General features: G+C 43.0%; 1 protein-coding gene across 2 annotated transcripts in view; it reads left to right on the top strand.

Annotated features, from left to right (window-relative positions):
• The window catches only part of NRG1 (neuregulin 1), a 128,494-nt gene that overhangs the window by 72,449 nt on the left and 29,916 nt on the right, over positions 1 to 26,129 (top strand). For both annotated transcript variants that reach the window (XM_077816528.1, XM_077816527.1), the window contains exon 2: positions 21,373 to 21,502. In XM_077816528.1, the coding sequence (XP_077672654.1) occupies positions 21,373 to 21,502 (130 nt within the window). The remainder of the gene's footprint in view (positions 1 to 21,372; positions 21,503 to 26,129) is intronic.

The raw sequence follows: 26,129 nt of genomic DNA, 5'->3' as shown, positions 1-26,129 counted from the left end.
GTTGCAGGGAAATCCCGGCTTTCATTTAAAAGAAAAAGAAAGTTGCTAGCCCTCATGGTTGTGGAAAAAAGCTTGGAAAATGTCAATCTTAAGGGCTCAAAAGCAGCAGACAAAATAAAAACTCCAAATTTATTATCTTTTAAAATCCTGTGATTCTTAAGCCGAACACACGATTTTTTGGCCTGACTCATGGTTTTGGAGCTCTTGGGTTTGGCAATACTGCTGTTGTTTTTTTAGGTCACGTTCTAGGCGAATACTCGTGTTTTTAAAAAGCCAAACACACACAAAAACATTTCTAATCTATAAGTTTTTGTAAATTTCCCCACTATTTTGCTTTAATCTAATATTTGAAAGTAAAACTACTGATGTCGTTCCTTTCCCTGGTTTATTTTAAACTCTCATCTTCTTGTGTCGATCTTCAGAAATCTTTGTTTCCAACTTTACAGTGAACATGAAAAAGATCAAAATCTATCTAATAATTACTGTATGTGAGACAAATTCAGCATTTGGACCAAGGCCAGGACTAGCATAGCTGAGCTAAGATGTACACTTCTCATCCAGCCTTTGCATTGTCATTTGGGCTTTATTAAATTACTAACTGAAACTCAGGAAATAACATTATCTGGCTAGAAATATCATTTGGCCAAGCTCCACGAGCAGCTTTACAGGGTGGTGGAAAATCAGTTGCTAGGTCACCTTCAAGAAGTGTTGATACATCAAGATGCAAGGTGCTCATTGGTGCAAGTATTTGCCTCAGGGCACATTCAGGGGCACTCTAAGACTGATTCAGTGATTGAGAGACCATCTGAAATCAGCCTGTGGCCAGAAAGATGGAAAACAACCCATTAAAAGGCTTAATGATGTAAATGCTGGTTTATTTGCTACAGGGAAATAAAGATTTTGGACGACGTGGAGAGTTTAAAAAGACACTGGTCTATTGTCACTTGAATTAATGGTTCTTCGCCATGAAAGCCAAAATATTGGCCTTATCTACAGGAACAAGTTGCACCAGTTTAATCTAAGGTGTGATTTTAAACCGATTTAGTTAAGCCATGCAAAAGGCAGTGTGGACACTGTTATTTCTGTTTACAACAGGTTTATTCTGGTTTAAATTGGCTGAGAATAGGATTAAGATGAAGTGTAAGGTCCTCCTATCTCCCTAATCGCTCGTTCATCATGCCCATTAGAGGATCCTCCTAATACCACCTCCAGCGTCCTGTGGGGGTTTGTAACAGCCGCTTAGGGTATGTAGGGAGCACAACACACCAGGTCTGTTCTCTACAATTGCTTCTTTATTACCTTCCAAAATGGCCCCCAGGGCCCAGGCAAAACTCCTATATATATATATATATATATGTATACACACACACTCCAAACATATGTTTAGGGACTATCCTAAACCCCAAGGATACAATATCCCTCCCCCTCAAAGTTCAAAAAACTTCTTTGAGAAGAAAATCAACAGCTCAGTATAGTAACTGGAACTCTAACTAGAGGTGCAGCGTAGACGACCCAACCTCATGTGGTAATGAGGAAAAAGGGGATTATTCTGCCCCAGTTCACCCCCACTCTACAGATTCTTCCACAAGTCACCCAAACACTAGATTCAAGCAGAGGTTGTGTTGTCTCATGGCAAAGCAGAACTGGTGTAGATGTTCCCAGCGTAGCCAGGATTGGCAATAAGTCCACAAGCACCCCAGTACTAAGGAGACTGAGACCTCCTTCCAGAGAGCCATTCTAGTACCTGCTCCAACAGGAGCAAACTCTACCTCCCCAGACTCTGAACTTGGGTTTGTTACAGGAACAGTAGCATCCACTGATCCATCACTGCCAGATGGAGACAGTGAGTCCTGTGAACCTGACTCAGGTTCCTCACCTCTTCCTCGGGCAAGTAGATGTGCCATCTCATCAGGAATTCTCCTACAGCAACCGGATAGGAAAGTGGTCCTGTAGCTTTTACAGTTGTGCAGGGAACCACTTGGGCATTCCCACAGAGCTCTGAACTCAGATGAGTACTCCAGGAGACACAAAGCAAGTGCTCTGCTGATGGTCACGATAGTGTTTCATATTTTCTTGATGTTGATGCACCTGTTTCTCCAGACAAGGTTTCAAGAAACTCCAGCAGATATGTATCCGCTGCCTTATCAGTAGTTCCACAGGCAATACCCCTGTTGTAGCATGAGAGGTTGTTCTGTAATTACACAAGAACTGAGACAGCCTGGTCTGCAGCGACCCCTCTGTAACCTTCCTGAGTCCATTCTTAAAGGCCTGAACAGCTCTCTCTACCAGCCCATGTGTGGATGGGTGGTAGGAAGCGGATGTTATCTGTTTGATCTCATTAGCCCTCAAGAAGGCCTGGAATTCCTCACTGGTAAAGACATTAGCATTGTCGAAGACTTCGGTCTCAGGCAGTTCATGTGCGCTAAACAAGAAGCAAAGCTCCTCAGTTGTTACGGATGAGGTAGCTACTCTGACTGGAATGACTTCCATCCATTTAGAATGTGCATCCACCACAACAAGGAACATTGACCCAAGGAAGGGACCAACATAGCTGAGGTGTAGTCTGATCTAAGGCCTTCCTGGCTATTCCCTTGGTGATAGGTCTGCTACTGGAAGCAATTTTCTTAACTGTTGGGATGTGGCATGGCACAATACTACTTACTCCATCTCTCTATCTAGGCTTGGCCACCAGACATAACTTCCGGTTACAGTTTTCATTTGGGTCATCCCAGGGTACGTTCTGTGCAATTTCTCCAGGATTAACCTTCTTGCCTTGGGATGTATTATAACTCGTGATCCCCAGAGGAGAATTCTGCTTTGGAGACTTAGTTCACAACACCTGTGAAAATACAGATGTGTGTCCAAAGATACTATCAACTTGGGCTATACTAAACGAGAGACCTGGGGCAGAACAGAGCCACTCCAGGTTTATCAATCAGCTGATATTGGTAGACAGTTAGCAGTAATGCCCAACATTGCAGGCATGGCAGCCATATGAGGAATAGCTTTGACTTCGTCCAGAAGTCCCAAAAGTGGCTTGTGGTCAGTTGTTATAGTGAATTGTCACCCATAGAGATATTGATGGAACTTCTTGACAGCAAAGACAATAGCCAATCTTTCATTATCTAACTGGGGATACCATTGTTCTGCTGACGATAAGGAGCGTGAGGCGTAGCAGAGTGGCCTGTCAGTCCTATATTCCAGTGTGAAAGTACAGCACCTGCACCACAAAGTGAAGCATTGCAAGTAAGTAACAGGTCACACTTGGGGTCAAAATGCACTTGGAGTTTGACTGACTTCAGAAGCCCTTTGGCTTCTTTGAAGGTGATCTCCTGATCATTACCCCAGTGTCACGCTGCGCCATTTTCTAGCGGTGCGTGAAGGCAGGCAAGCATCATTGACAGATTTGCTAAGAATCATCCATAATAGTTTAAAAGGTGAAGGGACGTCTGCCTTGAGCTCACTTGCAATTTTTGGAACTGGAGCTTTTTTGATGTCTTTAACTTTCTCTTCCAATAGTTGCAGTTCTTTTCCTGAAACACTATGTCCTAAATAAACCACCTCCTTAGCCATGAAAATGCACTTTGAGCACTTGAGTCACAACGCCACCTCCCTTAACTTTTGTAGGACTGTTCTAAGTTCCGTTGATGGTCCACGTTTGTCTCTCCTGTAATAAGAACATTGTCTAGGTATACCTGGACATTGCGCAATCCAACCAGTAACTCTTCCATGACTCTTTGGAATATAGCGCAAGCAGAGGAAATCCCGAACAGTAAGCAGGTATACCTATAGAGTCTCTTATGTGTATTGACAGTGATCACAGCCTGTGAGTCTTCATCCAGGACTACCTGTTGGCATATCTAGCTTGGTAAACAAGACTCCACCCACCCACTTGTTGTAAAGCCCTTCTGTGCAAGGAATGGGGGAGTGTTTCAAGTGGGTAGCCTGGTTTGCAGTTTGTTTGTAATCACCACACATACATATGGAACCATCAGCTTTTGCTACCGGCACTACCAGAGCAGCCCACTTAGAGGATTTCACTGTTTAGCTAATCCCTGCAGTCCCTAAACGTCAGAGTTCCTCTTCTACCCTGGCTTGTAGAGCATAAGGAAAAGGGTGGGCCTTGCAAAATCAGGGGTGTGAAATGGGATCTGCATATTTTTTTCACCTTGAGATTCTGGAGTTCTTCTAGCTCCTCTCTAAATACTTACTCATATTTTTTCAAAAGGTCACTGATTGATCTTGTGCTTATGTGATACAATGGTCCCAGGAGTCTTTTCCAGTCTAGCTTCAAGGTGAAGAGCCAATACTATCCGAAAAGGTTTGGCCCTGCCCCAGCTACCACAAAGAGAGGGAGACGAGCCCCCTCGCCTCCGCTTCCACCCTCCCTAATATGGGAATTTTCTCCGCAGTGCAGGATTTGAGTATAGCTCAAGTAGGGGATAAAGTCAAGCTGGGGAACGCATCAGCGATATCTTTGTAGGTCTCTTGCACCAACACTATAGCTGCTTCCTCTGTATCAAGCTCCATTTTTCACATTCTGCCCATTCAGCTGTATCTTGACTAGGATTGGTGCCTCACAAGAGTTCATTTGATTCACGAGAGCATGCAACTCATCTGCTTCCTCCTCCTCCGGTTCAAGGTCCCCAGCTGATGCTCCTTCCACATGGTGCATCCTATTCCCCTTCATCTTTCAGGTATCCCTGCATTCCCTGACTCTCATTCTGCAGCACCTAGCCAAATGTCCCTTCTTTTTACAATAATGACACTCTGAGTCTTTATGCCTGCACTCTATCTGAGAATGATTCCCCCCACATCGGTAGCCCACTCTTTTTCCCTCTAGCATTAGAAGATCAGGAGATTGGACCTTCCTAGTGTGGCTTGACCATCCTTTTCCTATCCCTCAACTAGTGGATCCACTTGGTGGGGATCAAGAAAAGATGGCAAGTGCCTCTGGCAGCCATCTCCAGCACCACAGAAATATCCATGGCCTTTTGGAGTGTTAGAGTGGGCTCTGCCAGAATCATTCCCTGCATAGCTTCATTATTTATGCCATCATTGATGGTCATGCAGCATATCCTCCCAACCGTTTCCAAATTCACACCTGGCTGTCAGCTGGCATAGTTATACCACGAACTGTGAGACAGATTCATTAGGCACCCTGATGCAGAAGTAAAATTTAAACCACAGGACACAAACAGGTGGCTTTGGTTCATAATGATCCTTCTCTGCTTTTAATTATAGCCTCCAATGTCACCATTTCAGTAGTTCTTGGCCCCAGGAGATCATGAATCAGTCCACAGGTCTTGCAACCCACAACACTGAGGAGGATAAAACTTTCATTTTGTCTCGTCCATTACACCATTAGCCAATAGATAACAGTAGGCGTGTTCTACATAACGTGTCTATGTTTCTTTCTGAGTCTCGAATTCATCTTCCCTGCTGTAGCGCATCCTTCCCTAGTGTGACTGAGGAACCCAGAGTCTGCACCTCCACGCTTCTCCTGCAACTCATTCTGGCTTTTCAGGGCTCCTAGGACTCTTCTCGTCTCTCAGGAAACCAGCCAGTCCCAGGAAGCAGCTCCTCGGAGTACCACAGCACTGCATCCACCTATAATGCCTTGCACACATCAGCCAGCACACCTCCTCGCCAGTATGTTACAGCTGTGTAGAGTATTTAGGCAGCACAACACACTAGCTCTGATCTCAACAACTGCTTCTTTATTAACTTCCAGAATGGTCCCCAGGGACCAGGCAAAACTCCCCATCCCGGAATACGTGTTTAAAGACTATTCTGAAACAAGTATCCTAAGTATCCTTCAGGATACAAGGTTCCGTAGGCCTCTGTCCTTGGTCACCTTCTCTTCCCCCTCTGCATCTTATTTCTGGGTAATCTCATCTGCAAACACAAATTCAGCTACCATCTCTGTGCTCACTTCTCTGCTCCAGATCTGTCACTTCCTGTCCAAACTCAAATCTCAGCCTGTTTCTCTGACATCTCCTCATAGGTGTCAAGTTGACAGCTGATGCTCAACATGGTTAAAACAGAGCTCCTAATCTCCCTTCCCACACCGCCCCAACTCTTCCCACTACCTCTTTTCTCATTCACGGTGGACAACACCACTGTCACTCAGGACTGTAACCTGGGCCTTATTTTCAACTCAGACCTCATTCTAGGTCCTCACATCCAGGCTGGATCTAAATCTTGTTGATTCTGTCTGCATAACATCTCTAAGAAATGGCCTTTCCTATCTGTTCACCCAACTAAAACTCTCCTCCAGGTTCTCATCATCTTGTGTCTCAATTACTGCATCTCTTTGGCCTTCACAAATGCAACCTTGCCCCATTCAGAGCCATTCAGAATGCTGCTGTGAAGATCATTCTCCAAGCCTGTCATTTTGACTGCGTCGCCCTTCTCTTTGCATTCCTCCGCTGGTCTCAGACTCAAGCTGCTTGTCTTCACTTTCAAGGCCCATCATGCTCTATCCCTACCCAGCCTATCATCTCTCATTCACTATTAAGGTGTCGACTCCGGTCTCTGATCTGCCCATGATGCAAGCCTCCATCTTGTTACATTTTCAAACAAGCATCTTCATGCTTTGTCACATGCTGCCCCGCATACATGGATCGTGTTCCCCGTAAACATCCACAGAGCTACCTTATTATCTTCCTTCAAAACCCTCTTTAAAATTCCCCTTTGCTGTGATCTCACCAAAACACTTGACAGGGGTTAGGCCATTGATGTGCTGAAATCTCAGTCTATTAAGCTGACCAATATCGGCTTGTTGTTTCCTTGTATGCCCATTCCATCTGTTTGTATCCATCTGTTGTTTCTTATCTTATATTTAGATTGTGAGCTCTTTGGGGCAGGAACTGTCCGTGTTCATAGAGCACCTAGCGCAAGGGGTCCTTGCTCCATGACTTGGGCTCCTAGGTGCGACAATAATACAAATAATAAGTTATAATTAATAATCCATTCAAACTGAAATCAGAGTGCCCACGTAAGGGTTTACATCAGTTTAGCTAAACCAGTTTAAGTTAAACTGCTGCCGCTTCTGTGTGTGCACATGGTTTTATTTTGCCACCAATTTTTATCATGTGGCTTTGTGAATGAATAGTCAGAGATGTCTGCTCTGTCTCCATGTGACAGTGATCTCATTTTTACCATTGGGAGTCATGGGGCCAGAGGTTCACCATCATTTCATGTGCCCCCACAAAAAGACATCATCCCCGCTCAGACCCCTGGAGCTTCCTTCCTCCCACAGTCCCTCTCTTAAAGACAGAGTGACATTGTGACTGGCCTTGCTCTATTGCGAATGGGATGGGGGGGGAGCGGGGAAAGCCCTAATCCCCAGTGTTAGACTGTGAGCTCAATGTCCAGTGGAGATTGGAGCTGTCACTGGTGCTAGATCCCCCTTCCATGCCTGCTGCCAGGGTAGGGCTGCTGGGAGGAGCATGTGCTGCATCTGTGTATATGGTGGCTTCGCTCCTGCTCTGATGTATGCTCCATAGGGCTGCTGAAGGAGTTTTGCCTGAATTGGCAAAAACTAGTTCAGGGGCTCCTGTGGTGGCTCAGTTCCGCTGCACCCCTCCTAGAAATAGTATGTAGCATTTTAAATTAACTTCCTGAGCCCTGCAGTATGGCTGTTGTGAGAGGGCATGTTTGGCACATTCTTCCACAGGACTACTGGGCTTTAATTGTAAGGGATCCTTGAATGTGGGCTGGGTGTTAAAAGTCACAGTGAGTGCTTCTTTAATCGGCAGTCCCCCATTGGACTCCCTCCTGGCTCTTATCGTTCATACTCATTTTCTCTGCAGTGTCCTCTCCCTTTGGACCACTGAGTCTGGATACCAAGGGTCCTCTCTTAATCTGGACCAGAAAGAAAACATTCACAGGGATAGCTACAGTCTCTAGGTTAGCAAGATTATAGAGCTGAAGTTTAGCTGATGTTATTTGTTAGTGATTTATGTACTAGGGAGGTGGATTTATGGATAGAGACGTGTGTATTACAGTGGGGCCATTAGCACAGCTATAGTTAGGAGCCTGTCAGCATTTCATTGTAAATCACCTTTTTGACGGGTTTAGAACGAGACTGTAGAAATTATCGGCTGGCTGAAGTGTGCCATTGAGTCTCAGCCTGAGCACATTTTACTCTTCTACCACGTTGCATTTTCTCATTGACAGACATTAGATCACTTTTTTAGAGGCAAGGAAAGGCTGGTATTGTGGAGCCTTTATTGTACTTTCTAACCACACACACACATTTCAGAAGTGCCAGGCACAGTAATGTGTGTGTTGAATTGGTTTGCTCTAACACACTTTGCTGCAGGTGCTGATTAAATCCAAATTACTGTCAGGCTGTATTAATAATATAATTGTCAGCGAGGAAATAGCAGGTGAATGAGACAGCCTACTTGGAGGACAAGGACAATTAAATTCTCTCCTTCCCCATGACCAGAAATACTCCACTCTTTGTCTTTAGAACAGCGAAATTGACAACAGGAACCGACATTTATGCATTAAGGGCCAAATCCCATTCACACTGGAGTTTTGCCCTTGGCTTCCACGGGCCCTAAATAAAGACTCTGCAGTACTGAAATAAGATGAGCAATCATTCTCTATCACCTTCTCACTGAAAGGCCATGTCTACACTAGGACACATAGGGCATGACACATAAGCCATGCCTACAGGACACTATTGCTGTAGGAATACCGGTATACTGTATTGTCAAAGAGCTCCTAGTATGAACACAGCAATCCTGGAAAAGCTGCGCTTTTAAACGGCCAACCATGACCAAAACAAGCTATCGTGTAAAAACTTCCCCTAAACTAGGGACTTTGAGCAGCTCTGTTGTTCAGAGATCACATCTTTTCACACCTCTGACTGACGTAGCTCTGCTGTCAGAAGCCTGGGGTGTAGATCAGGCATCAGAAATTTACATCTAATTAAAATGAAAAACATGTATTAAACACTAGCAACTTCTACTGCCACTTGTTAAAGTTGATTCCTCTTACCCTGTATGGAACAAAAAAATCTTTGAGGGTACAAATCTCTGAACAGCCCTTGAGAACCGCTGGCTATTATATTTTCAACTAATCTGTTTTAAAATCAGCAGGGTTTATCTCCAAAAGTAGTCAAGTAAAAAGGGAAAACTGGGAAGGAATATGTTGCTTTGTGTAAAAAATTGCTCTGAAGTCACCTTTTTCCTGGCAGGAGCACATTTGATGGTGTATCATTTCACACACACACATTCATTTTTAAATGGTATTATACCATTGGGCTGGAAATTAAGTGAGAGGGGAAAAAGAAAAGTCTCCCTGATATATAAAGCACGCTGCTTGATGGCAGTTTCAAGTGCCTTGACAGTTCTCTATAAAAAGACCTTGCTTACAAGACCTCTAGGATTTGGCTAAAAGCAAAACACCTACTAATATCATTCTCCACTACTCTCTTCTGCTGTGATAAGTTCTCAGAAGGAAAACGGAAATGAATGTCTGCATTTTTCAGAAGAACAGCTGACCTGAAGAAGGGCTCTGTGTAAGCTTGAAAGCTTGTCTCTCTCACCAACAGAAGTTGGTCCAATAAAAGATCTCACCTACCTTGTCTCTCTTTTTCAGAAGAGGCATATCAAAGGGGTGCTTTGATGGAGTATTGGAGTGGAATTTTCCATGTGTACCCACCCAGAAAAGATTGTTGCTCTGTGGCTGGATGAGCAGCTCTCAGGCAAAGCCAGAGGGTGGCTCCCCTAGCAGAAACCACATGCCAGATCCAATAGCTTTGTTAGGTGCTATGATCTGTTTGTCAGACTCTACTAACCTTTTCCATGGAGAACAGTGCATGGCTGGCATGAAGAATTGGGATACAACTGTCAAGCAATTTTTCTTCTTTTCTGTGGGTTATTTCTCAAAGACTTGTTTTAAATTGCAATGTGCTTCATAAAAATGTTCTGAGGCCTTGAAGAATGTCAGTGAGAACATGAATATCAAAGTAAATTGGCAAATAAATTCAGACTTCAGTGCATTAAGAAGGAAGCTGTCTCTAGCAACAATCCTCGGACAACGGTCTTTAGGAGACCTTTCCAAGTGCCACTGTCTTATCCTAGTTATCAAGGAGACACCTGACAGCTTGCGAGTCATCTTTTTTGCTTTCTGAGTGAAATTCTTTGTGCAATAAATTCCACTAGGGATCTGGGGGATCATTCTACACTGGCTTCTGATTTACACAGAAACTCCATGGGCTGGGAGCACAAACTGGGAGCCAGACTTTGCTGTGCACCACAGAGGGGCCCAGGAGTTGTCTGAGGGATGAGAAAAGCCATAATGCTTCATCATTGGCATGTCCCCTTCCATGCCGAAGCATCCATAGGACACTGCTCCTTTGCACCCATGTTAGGGTGGAGAGGGAGCATGAGTAATTGTCTTTATTTTAGAAAACTTTTGTACCCTCGATACACTGAATAACTTTCAGAAGCATTTTTATTTTATTTTATTTTCAGGTATTTATATTTCCCGACAGAGTTAGAGAATATTTCTCATTGTAGCAAACCTTGAACAGAAGGCAGATTTGGGACATTTCAGCTAAATCCAATCTGCTAACTGTAAAACCCCTTTTCCTCTCACTCCTCCATTGCTTGGGACCCAGTACATAAAGCATTTCAGCAAGTGCTTAACTTTAAGCACGTCCCCTGGCTTAAGAGCCTGAGCTCCAACCTGAATCACAACATCAGAACAACACACAACTGCGAGCCCTGCGAGCTTCCTGGATGGGGAGGCTTGCTCTCAGATGCAGTGTAGACATACCCATTGATTCATACTGAGCAGCACTAGAGATTGGACATTTTAGAATGTGTAGGGGAGGATTGGACATTGGTCACTCACGCAAGCAGATTTAACCTGGGACCCTGACTTAGGTCCCGAGTCAGCAATGCACTTAAGCATGTGCTTAAATCCATCCTTCTTCAACAAAGCTCTTAAGGACATACAGAAGACTTACCGAAGTCAATGGGACTTAAGAATAGAAAGTTAAACATGTGCTTTCTTGGGTGGGGATGAACTTAGGATCATGCTTAAAGTTAAGCGCATGCTGAAGTGGTTTGCTGTATTGGGGCCCTAGCAATGGAGAAGTGAGAGGAGAGAGGGACGTTACAGTTATCAGGTTGGATTTAGCTGACATGTCCTTTATAATGAAAAGCTTGCATGACATTTTAGGAAGCTGGTGAATGGACTTTACTACCTAGCATTCAAAGACACTTTGTCTCTATCACCATCAGCAGATTGCATTAATCTTAAAGAGTTGAAAGATTAAACTGAAATTAGGAGTAGACCAATAGAAATTAGTAGAGTTAGTATATTTCTGTTTATCTACAGAATTTGAGTGCACACCTGGGACTAATAAGAAAAATTCTACAGCTAAAAGGGGAAGAAAACCAGACTTTGAATCACACATCTCTATGGGATGGAAGTATTTCATTAGTCCATCTCATAAGCAAATAGGTAGATATCATCAGCATATAAATCAAGACTAAAGCATTAATTTATTGAACTTATAATGTAGCACTTACTACAATAGCATGCAGGAGCAGTAAAAGCTTGGCAGACTGAGCAATAACACTGACCTAGATGGCATGTTTTATGAAGCACTTCACTACCTTATTTCAGTTTAACTCAAGCCACAATGGTTAGGCGTAGGGGTTTTTTATAATTGAATGTGTTGTTTAAAATAGGTGAGACACACAAATAGCAAAACATTTCACATAGGAAGACAAAACCAGAGATCTGAGAGGAAAAAGAGCCTGTAACCAAGAATAAGAACTCCAGTATGTGTTCTTACATACTTGCTGGCTCAGTGAACTATTACAGCACCAGTCCTGCAATCAGATCCAGGCAAGCAGAACTTAGCAGTCAGCAGGTGCAAGGGTTTGCCTCTGCAGACCTAGCTGCAGGATTGGGACCTATGTGTGTTAGTGTTTCCCCTCTGGGTGAATTGTTATTGCAGAAACCAAACAAGAACAGGGGTTTATTAATGCCCTTGGAGTTAAAATCATTGTGTACATTTATTTACTGTACACTACATTTGTGGGATAGAAATGATGACGATGTTACTGGTTATATTACAATCAGACCCAGAGACTCGAGTCAGGATCAGGGCACCATTGTGCTAGGCACCGCAACTTGATAAAGAGCGAGGCTAGACCCTTTTCATGTCTAGTTGGCTGGTTCAAATCCAGGTCAGCTTTGTAGATATCTCTGTAGCCGTGTGTGCCTCTGATGTCTGTTCATTGGCATGTATGAAATAGGGCTCCTGGTGCTCTGAGGGTGTCAGCCCACTTCCTAATAGGCAAGTGTCCTAATTACAAAAACATCACTCCAGTTGTCTCTTACTGACAATCTTATTGGCAGCCAAGGGAGATCTGGGTGTGGTTCTGTGGAGAGAATTCAGGGAACAGTGAATTCCTGTGTAAATGGAGAAACCTAAAATGTAGCCTTGCTGGGGCTGTAATGAAAGGGAGCCATCTTGTTTCTCCAAACTCCTCAGGGTCTAGTTGCTATAGAGCTCTCGCTCCATGTGCAGTCACATCCCTCTTATCATTTCCACCTGGCCCTGTTGGGGCGGGGATCCCCATGACTCACAGGCCCACTGTGGATGCACTTTTGGCTCCATTTCCTGAACTAGCTCCGTTATCCTATTTCTTATTATCTGTCTCTTTTTCTGAGTATCATTAGAAACCTTCCCCTGATGCTTCCAGGCTTGTCTTTTCTTTGGGGCAGCTGAAACTTGTCAGCATGTTACATTAAGCTGTATAAGCAGTGCCTAGGACATTCACAAGGGATCATTTTCTTTTCATAGAGGCCAACCAGTATTATGCAAGTGTGTTGATCAGGAATAAAAATGTAAGAGTGATACTAGCACTTGAGTATGCCAGGAAAGTTCCTGGCATTTGTCTTCAAGGTTTCCTGCCCGCATCTATGCAGCATATGTAGTGTATCTGATTAATTTCCCACTAGGTATCAATCTGCCGTACACCTGAGAAAGCTGTACTAAGAAAAAGAAGGGGTATATATGTCCACTTTATTTCTAGAACTGTATTACTGACATGAGCATCTCTGAGCAACTCAATTGATAACGGGACCATATCTATTTTCATAGGTTCTCAGGGCCTGGTTTTCATTTACACAAGGACCCCTGTAGGCATTGTGAAGAGGCCTCAGAGTATAAATTACATTCACGCCCACTTTAAAATGCCTTTGCACTGCCAGAGCGGGGCAAAGGGACCTACTGTAAATGAGAATATGGCCCTCTGTATAGGAGACCATTCTCATCAAATGCGCTGCAGACTTCCAGGATTCTTTGCACATTTATATTGTGAATTTGCAGCTCAGTAAATCATTTGCATTGGCCTCCTGTCTGCAAAGGCTTTCAATGAATGGGTTGTGATGAGCCACAAACTCCCTACCCCGGTTGACTTGGCCACCCAGATTGTTCAGGATAACGTGTATTCTCCAGCTCGGGGTGGAAGTCAGCCTTTGGAATGTCCCTTCTATAATAGCAGCCACAATTGCCTCCTTGTCTGTCCCCCCCCTCCAAATGCAAACGTTTTCTCCGATGCTTGACACAGGACCCAAACATAAGGCACTTACCTATTTGACTGTTGGTTTCCCATGCATGTTTTCAGAGCCTACTTTCCTAGACACATGACCTTTTGGCCATACCTTGTGCATTTTTTCTATCTGTACCATGTACCCCAACATGACCATCTATTTTGCTGTTCTTCTGTCCTCCGATTGGATTGGGGGTATTTAAACCCCCCATTACCAGTGAATTTGCCATCTCTTGCTGCATTGTTTAGCCTCTTCCGATTTCCCTGAAGTGAGAGCTGACCTCATCTGTAGCGTTGTAAAGAGTTGCTTGTCCGAAATCCCAATTGCAAGCCAGGTCTCTCTGTGCTCATCTCGCCTAATCACAGATTTCCCCAAGTTTCTAATTTCCCCTGTGTTATGTGCAGTCAGGGCTCACGTCTCATCTCGTGTTTTCATATGAAACACTAATCAGACTTCCTTAAAAACAGCCTCTAAATTTCCCTCTCTATCTCAAAAGTAAACAAAACAAAAATGTTCCTGGTCATGCTGCCTGATGCATACGTCTCCTCTCAGCCCTCTGCGGTGAGCTGAGATGCTGTGCAGATCCTGCCGGACTGCTGCTGCCAACTGGGTCAGTCTGTCGGCCTATCAGGGAGGAAGCGATCTGGCGCAAGGAACTGAAGACTTAGTCTTTAGTTTTCTGCTTTTCTTTTCTCGGTTTGCACTCTTGAAGGGAAATTGCTTCTGACTCTGTGTCATGGAGGCGAGCGGGACAAACTGCGTTGGTTCAACAACAGTTTACATTCTCTCAAACTTTCCTGAAGTTTCTATCTCCCAGACCCAGTGATTTCCTGTTTCCTTTTAGCTGGCCCTGATCTTCAAAGAGATAGTGCCACTGTAAGAGAGCTATAGAATCGTTCCCTGACTGTTAAGGTGCTTGATTCTGGCTTCTAAAGGCAGAACTGGCTCCTTAAAAGATCTTCTGTGAACTTACACAGAATATCATCCACACTGTGACTAATATAATAGTCCTTCTTGAAGATTAAGGCTAAATATATATATTTTAAAAGGTTATATCCTATGGATTAGCCCAAGCAGTGTGTTCTCGAAATGCGCCATTCAACAACAAAAGCCACAGATCTTGTAACTCTTCTGCTAGAACCTGTGAAGAGGATCACGGTGTGAGCTCAAAAGCTTGTCCCTTTCACCAGCGGAAGTTGGTCCAATAAAAGATGTTACTTCCCCCACCTTGTCTCTCTAAGGCAGGGGTGGCCAACCTGTGGCTCTGGAGCCACATGCAGCTCTTCAGAAGTTAAGATGCGGCTCCTTGTCTAGGCACCGACTCCGGGGCTGGAGCTACAGGTGTCAACTTTCCAGGTGCTCACTGCTCAACCCCTGGCTCTGCCCCAGGCCCTGCCCCCACTCCACTAATTATAGAACATACCTCCAGTTTGGGGTATCTGCCCTGTTTTTGACAGTCTGCCCTGAGGTAGGCACTCACGGTCATGAACCACTCCAGACAGAGTGACATGCTTGTTGAAGAAGTGAAAGGCATGACACACAGCTGATTTTCAGTTGTGAGGTGCTACCTCACATTGTTCTGATGTTGCACACTAGCTTAGAAATGTTTGTGCTGTGTCTGTGGCTTCACAGGTATGTCACAAAAAGCTGAGACAACCTCCCCCGACCCCCTCACATTTTGGATAGACATTTTCTATGCTATGGTGGTACAGTAGGTAGCAAGCACTTCTGAGTCAGTAGGAATTGATGCCCCAACATGGAGTCTTGTTACTGGAGTTGTCAACCTTCTGACAAAATGGACAACCTGGCCATTCAAGGCCACTTTCTGCCACCCTACCTCACATTGAGTAGCATCTTATTTTACAAATAACCACCTGGAAAGATACTCTTCAACATTCACAAGGTGGCAGAATCTAGTCCTAAAGATCCTATGGCATTCTTCAGAAGGGTAGGAGCATTGACCCCTGTGTTATGGCCAGATTCCAACTCACCATACATAATTGCATTCTGCCAACCTAAAATTTTCTTTGCGGTTTTAATTGGGTAATTTAGTCTTTGCTTCCTGTGCTAAAATAATATGTAGATTTGCAGTGTACTATTACAAACAGTGGTCATCTTTCACCTCAGAGGTGGCTGCATTTCACTGATGGATGAAGGTTATGGTCTTTCTATTTCAGTTCAGTTTGTAAAATGCTTTGGGAGCCATCCGAATAAAAGGTTCTGGATAAATGTAAGCTGATACATCTACCCATTTTCTCTCTCCAAAAGTCTGCAGCTTCACACTATGATGACAAAGGCATTTGGTGAAACTTGTGATTTTGTGATTCTTTGCCTCTTCCTCTGTTTGTTTTATATTTTGGCCTGCAGTGGTGTGTATTCTACCCATTGTAGGGATCCTTGTATTTTTTGTCCCAGATTTTCTCACAAACATGTGCACACAATACTGATTTGTGCGTGAATATTATGAAGTTTTAAAGCTTGGGCAATCACAAATTGCTCATTTGAAAAGTTACTTCTATATGTGCTTCAGTTTTGCAATTGACTAGAACAGGCCAAATTCATGAGTATGCTCTGGATGCTTTATGCCATGCCTGCGATGCAAACCTGGCTCTTTAAAGCCCTTATTATCGTAGTAATTTGCCAGCCAAACGGGACTTTTGGCTACACTGCATCACCAGAGTGATGCAAAGCAGCCAGAATATACTGATGAATCTGGTCCTTTGACCCAAAATGCCTATTTATAATACACCAAACATTTTTCTAGCAGTTTTTTCTTGCCCAGCGGTTAATCTTATATTTTGAAATTTCAGTGTGTAGTTTTAAGGATGGCTAGAGTTTCCTTTTTAAAAGCATGAAATGTAAAGAAGCTGGAACATATCCATCCATATTTCTGGTGAAACTAAATTTCTCCTGTGTGTTCCAAAATCACAGAGTTTGGAATTTTCAAAAGCAGTTGGTATTGGCCTAACTCTGTTCCCATTGAAGTCAATGGAAGAGCTTCTGTTGACTTCAGTGGAAAACCTACCCAGCGAGCTTCTGTTTCTAAGGTGCCACAAGGACTCCTTTTCTTTTTGCGAATACAGACTAACACGGCTGTTACTCTGAAACCTGTTTGTGTAGTGTTTGTATTGGGAACTTTACCCATTAGCAGCTGTCTGCAAATACCTCTTCAGAGGATCTATATAAACATAAAGGAATCTTACAGCATGTCTTGGAGTTGGGCAGATAATTAAATATTATTAACTCTGTTTTATGGGGATCACTCTTGGGAGGTGCCAAGCAAAGAAGTCAGTGGGAGTTGAGGATGCTCATTACTTAGCAGGATAAGCCTTCCGATGGTTAATCTGAAACATACAAGGATGAAGTGACTTGTCCAAGGCCATATGGGAAATTAATCCACCCGGCAGATCTTTCAGTGGCTAATGTTCAGGTCAGTAGGGAGTTGGGTTTGTGCATAGAATAGGGTGATTGAGCTCCAGTTGGGAGAATGTGGGGACAGTAAGGCTGATTCCATTTAGGGATATGTGGTGTCATCGTTTCAGAATATGTTGTCTCAGAGTTGTCTCTTTTTTCATCTCTGTCCCTGTCTCTCTCGCTGGAGTGAGTTATAACTAGGCTGCGGTTGATAGTGGTGTTTAGTCATAGAAACGTATGATATACTGAGCGTTCTCTCTCATCTCGTCTCACAAAAGGAGACAAGGCTGTCTACTTACAATTCAGCAACTAATCTTATTCATGACCTGTAAGCTGCCTTCAGATAGAATAATGATCCTTTCTGTGCACTGAGGCTGGTACTTTATTTTCTCTTCACTTGAGCATTGACATCCTACCTGTCACCTTGGGTGGCTGAGAGTGTGTCTTCTGATGTTACACCGATGTCTGCAGAAACTAGATTAAAATAGGCATAGGCTTCTATTGTGCTTAGATCGCACAGATGTTCACTCGCAATGAGAACACGGAGCCTTCTTAGAACTCTGGCAGTGGTAGCAGATGGAGTCATAGGCACTTATAAAGGATCCGTGTGTCCTAAAGCTGTAGCAACATTATTTACTGTAGAGTTCCATTTTGGGAAAAGGGGGGAGAGAGAGAATCCAAACGAGCATGCATTTCCATGTTTCAAGACACAGAAAGGTTAGAGATCTCTCAGGTAAGCAAAAAATTGCCATGACTTTGCAATGACTGTCTGATGTGAAGTTGTGCTAAGGTTGAATTAAGAGATTGGGCTTCCCTGAGGCTTTTGGGTGGAGTCTGAAGCATTTTTTAGAGAACGGTTATTAAATGTGTCTAAAACGTCTACGATTTTGAGAAAGATAGTATCTAGGATACCTCTCTAGTCTTCTATTTGTGCTCGAGTAGCTCCCTAGGAGAGAAGAGGTTTCATTGTCTTTCATTGCCTTGTGAATATTTGCATTAGTGAGAATGTTACGTGTCATTTATGCTGCGTCCAGTTGTTTAGTAAAGAAAATGTTGCTCGCAGTCATGAAAAAAGAAAATGGAACACCCAGTATTTTTAAATGTCTGCTTATGCCTGATGTTTACAAATTGTTTTATGATTTGTGGTTTATCCTTTAAGGAAATTAAGACAATGAATTAAGGAAAGTGGATCATGCAAATAGATATACATATCACTCGTGCCTATTTAATATGGGCTTATAAAATAGAAATTAAATTAGGGTAAAAATTTTGACTAGATGATTAAATATGTAACAGAGAAATATGTTAGCTACTTCTGTGCTATGCCTTTCCGCTGCAGCTCATTGTCAATACATTGTAAAATAACTCAGGCCCTCAGGGCCCCCTCTGAGAACTTTATGAGTTACGGAAGGCAAGAGCTATGGGGCTTGTTATGTATTGAGTGAAATCTGCTCTGAGGACCACCTGCTCCAGAACTCAACATTTCTTCCGCCATGTGGGTTTAAGGGAAAGCGAACACCACGATTTTGGTGCTTTTTAAATTTAATTTGCAAAATAGACATGCAGCGGATAGAGTTAATACTGGTTTATCCACCAAAAATTATGCATCAAAGACAAGCTGTCTCCAGAACTAACTGACTGAGGACAGAGTGGATTGAGACTGCAGTGCTAGTCTATCAGAAAGACAGGAAAAAAACGTGCATAAGATTTATAAGACACACAATGCCAAACTTAAGAGTGAGGGGGAAAAAAAACTCCTGGCAAAACTATGTAAATCCCTTCTATCCTGGGGTTTGTCTGAGAATGACACTGTATTCCCATCTCTCACAATTTGTTCAGAGCCACTGCAGCCATCCAAAGTTCACTTTACATCAGCAGGGCACTAACGGTTACTTCCAAACTCCACGTTGATCAATTTTGATCTAGCTGTTGCTTAAAGAAAAAGTGCCGAGCAGAATGACCGGAGCAATTATAGATAGCTACAGGCTCGTTCCCTACAACTATCCTTATAATTCAATTTCAAACATTCCATTAGTCTTCGTGGTAGTAATAAGCTTTGCCGGCGGGAGTTCAGGCAGACAGTATTGCTTTTCATTTCAAATTAATGCATTAGATTTTTGAACCATAGGATGTCTTCAGAACAATGGTCTTACTTTCAAGAAGAAATGTTTTAAAGGGGCTAAAAGGAGGGCAATACGCAGTCAAGCTTCATAGGTTGAACTAAATTCAGAAGGGAGTCTAAGCTAGTGTAAGTTACACCTTCCAGTCCTATCCAGTCTAAAATGTATCACCTACTGAGACCCACATTCACTTCAACGTATGCTTGGTCTACACTTAAAACTTACACCAGTGTATATTTCAGTTAGGGATGTAAAATGTTAACCGATTAGTCTTACCGGTTAACCGCCTTCACCATTAACCTCAGCGGCCCCACACCAGCTGGAGTGGGCCCAGCCATCGCCCCCAGCCGAAGCAGCCAGAGCAGCACCACCTGGCCAGAGCGGGCCCAGCTGCTTACTCTGTTAACCGTTTAAACAAAATATTTTAATCATTTAAATGGTTAACTTATTAAACAGCATTTACATCCCTAATTTCGGTCAGGGATGTGAGTGTTTCTGTCAGTATAGCTAATGTCATTTGGGGAGCTGGTGTTCCTACACGAGCAGAAGAACTCCCATTGGCATGTGCTGCATCTATACTAGGTGGCTATGCTGACCTAGGCTGTGCAATGTAGACATAACCTCACACTTGACAGAGTCTTTGGACTACTACAGCCATGCGTAGACTAGGTTTCCCCATAGGGTTGACCACAACCAGCCGACATGATGCACTCTCTACAGTAGGTGAAACATCATGTTAAAACATGTTAGCCCAGGCTTTTAAAGCATGGTCTATTGACCTAGACTAGATATGGCCTTCATTTAACTGAGCCTACCTGAGGGGCAAGGGGAAAGGAATGGATTGTTATCAGGATTTACTATTAATTGTTCACATTTCATTAGCACCTCGGGGCCCCAATCAGGATCAGGACCCAAGATGTAACAAGTGGGTGCAAACAAATAGAAGGAAGGAGGGAGGGAGGCCCTGGAAAACAGCATTAGGAACTCAGGTTTATACGAATGAGCAAGCTATATGCACAGCTGGATGGTTTTGGATCAGTTAACTTTAAAACAAAATTACAAAATATAAACAAATTAATAAGGTAAACCTTAGAAATCCTGCCTGGTTAGCGGCTCCCAAAGTCTAAACAGCTCGTAGACTCTGGGAGCTGGGCCTGACCTGGGAGTTTGGTCAGCAGTGTTATGGGACTTCACCTTGAACTCACTCACTCTAGTTTCTCTTTATTTCTCTTGTAACCATTTCTGACTTTAATGCCTTATACTTGTACTCACTTGAAATATCTCTCCTTGTAGGTAAATAAACTTGTTTTATTCTTCAATCAGAACTAATCCAGTGTTGTGAGCTATGTGGGTAACTCCATTTAGGGTGGCAAACTGTTGTATATTGAGCCTCTTAGAGAGGCAACGGACCTAATATATCTGGACTGTCCAGGAAAGGGTAGGAGAGTGCAGAACACATGGTTTTGGAGGAAATTCCAGGACTGGAAGCATGTTGCGGTCACCCTGCAAGTGGTAGCCAGGTGGTAGAAGTCAGAATGTGACTTATGTGTGGCTGGCAGGCACTCGGGGTTGGGGGGGGTGACCTGCATGCTTGAAGGCTGTTTGTGAGTGGCCCACTGGGAGCTATATCAGCAAAGCATTATAAGACACCCAAGGGTGCAGGGCAGAGGTGACCGAGCCCCTCACTAGTTTGGATTGTATCCCGGAATGTCATAATATCACATTATATAGTATTATTAATATTTATTATTTAACATGTATATTGTGGTAGCACCTAGAGGACAACCAATCGAGGGTCTCACAAACCTATAGTGACTGACAATCCTTGCTCTGAAGATCTTATCACAATAGGCTTACTGCAATTGAAGTAATTTCATAGATAAATTACACAGTCCTTTTAATGAAATGTCCTTGAGCTCTGATGGAATTTACAGGTGCTTGATGGGTTGCAGTATGGAATTTTAAACTCTCCCAGTTTATGTGCATGGAGCATGTCTAAGAATGGTAAACCTCTTTGTGCTCTTTAAGTTGGTCAGCACTATACTGCCCCTGCTAACTATTGTTTTCCATGACTCAGATTATTTCTAGGAGGCCACATGCAGATAGCTCACAAGAATGACTAATTCTTCCCTACCCCATGTCTCTTCCACACACATGCCTAAATTGTATTCAAATCCAAAGACTGTTCAGTAAAGAACCAAAGCATCCTGAATTGTATTTTCTCTCTTCTCTCTTCCAGCCACTTCTACATCGACGACTGGGACAAGTCATCTCACAAAATGTGACATAAAGCAGAAAGCCTTCTGTGTCAATGGGGGAGAGTGTTACATGGTCAAAGACCTTCCAAATCCCCCCAGATATTTGTGCAGGTAAGAAGCCTTTGGCTTATTTCAGTGGAGCCACCATGTTTCTCGTGTAATTTTTCTCAAAGTAATTGCTTTAATATCTGAACAGTTCTCTCTCCCACAAACGGCCCAGCAGATATTTAACAGAAGCATTAGACGCATCTTCACCTTTGTGTGGCAGAGTTGGTATGAAAACTCTCTAGCTATTGAGAATGACCCCTGTGTAACAGGGCTCATGTTCATTGCAAGGATAACTCAAGGTATAACTTGAGTTTTGCCCCTAACCTGACTCCCATCTCTACACAGAATCTTTAGCTCAAGTTAAGTGGTGCTCTATACTCGAGCTAGCTAGCTTATTTGGGGGGGTGGGGAATGAGGGAAGGGGTTGAAACCTGAGTGGTGCTGACACTTGGGGTTTGTCGATGCTACAATCACGGTGTGTGATTGCTCATGTAAACATACCCAAACTAGCTTTAATCTCTCTAGCTCTGGCCCAGAGCAGAGAAGCCACTTGACACCCTTGAGCTAATAATGCAGTGGGGATGCAATAGCTCGAGTTACAACAACTCATCAACTGCTAATCCAATCACTGTGCCGCTAATCCCATCACTCTTTGTAGCTGGAGTGTTGTTTCATAGTGTGGTTGGTCTCATTTGAGAGGCTAGTCTAGACTAGTGGAATAACTCAAGTGTACTCACTGTTGCAATGAAGCCAAGCCTATAGATAGCTCACACAATAGTTATTAAAACTCCACAGATGGTTTCATAATACAGATAGTGCTATGTGCCCAGCTGGCATATGGATACCCTGAGATAACTATTATTTGAAATCGTGGCTGTTAGATCTTAGAGGACAGGTATCACTGATTAAATATACCCCAAATAATGAAAAGATACATTGTGGAATAACTATGTCTGATATAGCACATGCATACAGTATAGCACATACAGTAGTTAATTTTTATTAACATGTTGTAGTAAAACAAATGACTTATTAAAGATCAATTAAAATATTATTTAGAAAACTTAGTGCCGCCAGAAAATGTTTTGTTTTGAAGTTAGGTGACTACAAAGTCGCCGGGTCTAATGAGGTCAAATTAATAACAGGAGTTATTACTTTGTTAAATGCACATTTCATAATAAGCAATGTAGATTGCCATCTGAACTCATCAGTGGATGTCAGTGTTTTAGACACAGAGCCTTGATTCGGGAAAGCACTTAAGGATGTGCTAACATTGATCCATATTCAGGAATTCACTCAAGCACATTCTTAGCTTGAAATGCATGCCTGAGCACCCTTCTTGAATCGAGGCCTAGTTTCGCTGTCACAAACAAGTCCAAATTATAGCCTCCACCAGCCCATTATTCTGCAGAAGACCCAGGATAAATACAAACAACGAGGAGCAGACTAACACGGCTACCCCTCTGAAAAGTATAAATTCAGTTGCTGTGGCTGAAGCTTTGCATCTTGCCATAGCACATTGTACAACAGGTACCTTTGGATGCTGCAGTGGTGCTGATCACAGACCAGAGCCAGATGCAACTGGGTGCTCTGAATTCTCACTGACTTCAGCACGTGGCATTCAGTATCCTGAAGAACTGAACCTTAAGGGAACTTTTCTCTGTAAGAATATTAGCATTTTCAAGAGAGGCAGCAGAAGCTAGTCAGTAAGATACACAATCTGGTGTAATCACATGAATTTTCAGTCTTATAAAGGCTAAAAATCAAAACCCAATAATTGCTCTTCTGCAACCTCATGTAAAGTGCGGGTGGAGAGATACCTTGCTTTCACATGGAAAGGAGAAGATAGAAATTGCTTCCGGGAAATACTGGCTGCACTCTAGTGAAACACTTTCTGTTCACTTCAGTTTTGCCTTTTTCTGTGGATCTTACCTGCAATTAACCAGATTTGTTTTGTCACGAATTCCCAAGCTGCTGGAATCATGACTATTTATTCTATTGCTGTTTATAACCATTTTCTTTAAAGTAAAAGCACCAACTTTGTTTTGGGACAATTGCACTAAAATTACATGATCATCGTAACCGAGCAGTGCAGGATGACCCAATTTTAATACTACACCCCTGGGAACCTACCAGAAACCAGCTCCAGTGCTTCCACCTCTTCATTTCCTCCTCGTACCCCCTTCAGAACTTTTCATAGCAGCCCCCATGGCTGTGCGCATAACACGTTCGCTGCGTGCAGAACATTTTTACTATTCGTTGGTATTGCTCTGTTGAATTTAGAGTCACCTCTTTTTCACTGTATTTCAAGACACTTTTTGAAATAGCCAGATCTGACAGTGTTTGCACTTTATTATTGTAATTTTATTTTATGTTAAATGTACCAGGCCCTCTTAAATTATTTTTTCTGATGTAGAAAAGAAATAAGTGTTAAATCTAGAATCAGAGTGAAAACAAAAATAACTCCCTAAAATTTGTGCAGGGCACTTTTCTGGGTGGCAAAAGAAATATCTGGAGAAGTCATTACAATGTAAAATCACAGGATCTGATTTTTATTTATACTAAAGCAGTGGAAAGGGAGCTCACTGTAAAGGAGAGCTAAGCTCACAACTAGTTTGCAATGCTTCTGCTATGTCTCTTTGATATTTACCAGCCCTGAAGCTGTTTATACTGTAACAAAACAAGACAAATGTCTCTGCGATACAGTGACATGAGAATCTGAATTGTGTTTTATTGGGTACATACTGCAAATCTGAAGAAACAAAGTAGCATTATTTTCTTGCATGGTTAAAGATACGGGTGTCTATTTTTAAGTGTCTGTTAAAACAAATATCTGTCAAGGACACATTGCTTCCTTCTACTGTGATAACAAATCTTTTTCCAGAATGTGCCCATGGAAATCAAAAAACTTGAAAGATGGTACTTGCTCTTCATGTTTCTGCCTCGGTAGCAAGTTCACATTTTCCATATGCTCCATCTGTTGAGAGCAAAAACAAAATTTTTAAAGCATGAGCCTCATTGTTCTAAATTGTTTTTAACACGAATCAAAAAATGTGACTCAGATGCACAACAACCATGGAATTTTCCAGGCAATGTCTCTGGTCATGTAAGCCCCCCGTGAATCTGTCTCCTATTGCTAAAGTCAGAAGTTGTGTAATCAAAAGTGATTTCCAAAAAACTGAAGGTATAATAATTAACACTGTGTCACATTTTGTTTTCACTGATACTAGTATAAATTTTGAGCGAATTGATTGTTTGTTAGTTACCTGGATTTATTTCTGAGATGTGTATGTATCTACAATGTACTGTACCTGAAATGTTGCATATAGCAACATCTACAGTGGCACAGTGTTGTATACATTTCTCTTTTGTGTAATCTAATTACAATCCTGGACTAAACAGAATAATCTCAGTCAAAAAAAGAGGGTTTGGAGGGTTTTTTTAATGAGACATTGGGTAAAACTTTTTAAAGTGCCTAAATGAGAAAGGAGTCATTTTGAAAAGTGATTTAGGCACCTGGACCCAGGTCCTCAGAGGTATTTAGGTGCATAACTCCCATGGGAGCTAGACGCCTACACACCTTTGAGTATCTGGGCCTTGGAAGCCTTCACCTCATTGGATATGTCTACACAGCAATGGAACACCCATGGCTGGCCAGGGCCACCTGGTTTGAGTTCACTGGGCTCAGACTGGAGCCCAGCTCTGGGACTCCACAAGGGGAAAGGGTCCCAAAGCCCAGGCTCCAGCCCAAGCCCAAATATCTACACAGCAATTTTTAGCCCCCATAGCCTGAGCCCCGTGAGCCTGAGCCAGCCATGTCCATGCCATGGGTCTTTTCTTCCACTATAGACATACCCATTTGCTTTCAGTAAGACTTAGGGTATGCCTACTGTGCAATCAGAGATGTGACTGCAGCTTGAGTAGGCATACCCACACTAGCTTTCAGCTAGGTAGCCTGGCTAACTATAGCAGTGAAGACAGGGTGGCACAGACCCTGGCGTGGGCTAGCAACGCGAGTACACACCTGCAATCCCAGGCAGCCTTGTGCATCACCAGGTCTTCGCCTCTATTTTTAGCCTGCTAGCTAGATTAAAGCTAGGCTGGTATGTCTACAAGCGGCAGTCACACCTCTGAGAGCAGTGCAGGCATAAACGTAGGCTTCTAAGTGCCTACATCACTTCTGGAAATGGGACTCACGTTTATACTACGGTATCATAGCGACAGGGCATGCTGCTGTCACGCCTTACCTTGGATGCGTCCTTCATCGAGGAAACAGGTTTTTCCATCGCTGTAGTTACTCCACCTCTCCGAGAGGCAGTAGCTAGGGTGATGGAAGAATTCTTCCGCTGACCAAACCTTCTCCATAATGGAGGTTAGTTCAACCTGACTGTGTTGCACAGGGCGCGACATTTTGTGCAGCCCCGGGCAATGTAACGAAGGCAATATAATTTTTAGGTGTAGCCCACGCCTTAGGCTTCTCAGTCACGGAGGTGCTTTTGAAAATTTTACCCGAAGTCTAATAGTGCCAGATCATGTGGTATTTTAACCGTATTGTGAAAAGGAGAGTGGTTAGCAGATCTCTTTTATTTGGAGAAGACTCTATATAGTATTCTTCGTGTTTTTTCAAGCCCTGTTTTGAACAGTCTTTCCATAACCCATTTTTGATTACGCTAATTTGATATTTCCTTAG

This window comes from Eretmochelys imbricata, chromosome 5, assembly GCF_965152235.1.
Source record: "Eretmochelys imbricata isolate rEreImb1 chromosome 5, rEreImb1.hap1, whole genome shotgun sequence".
Taxonomy (NCBI): Eukaryota; Metazoa; Chordata; order Testudines; family Cheloniidae; genus Eretmochelys; species Eretmochelys imbricata.
The sequence above is the reverse complement of the archived record's forward strand: the minus strand, read 5'-3'. Positions and strand labels throughout refer to the sequence as shown.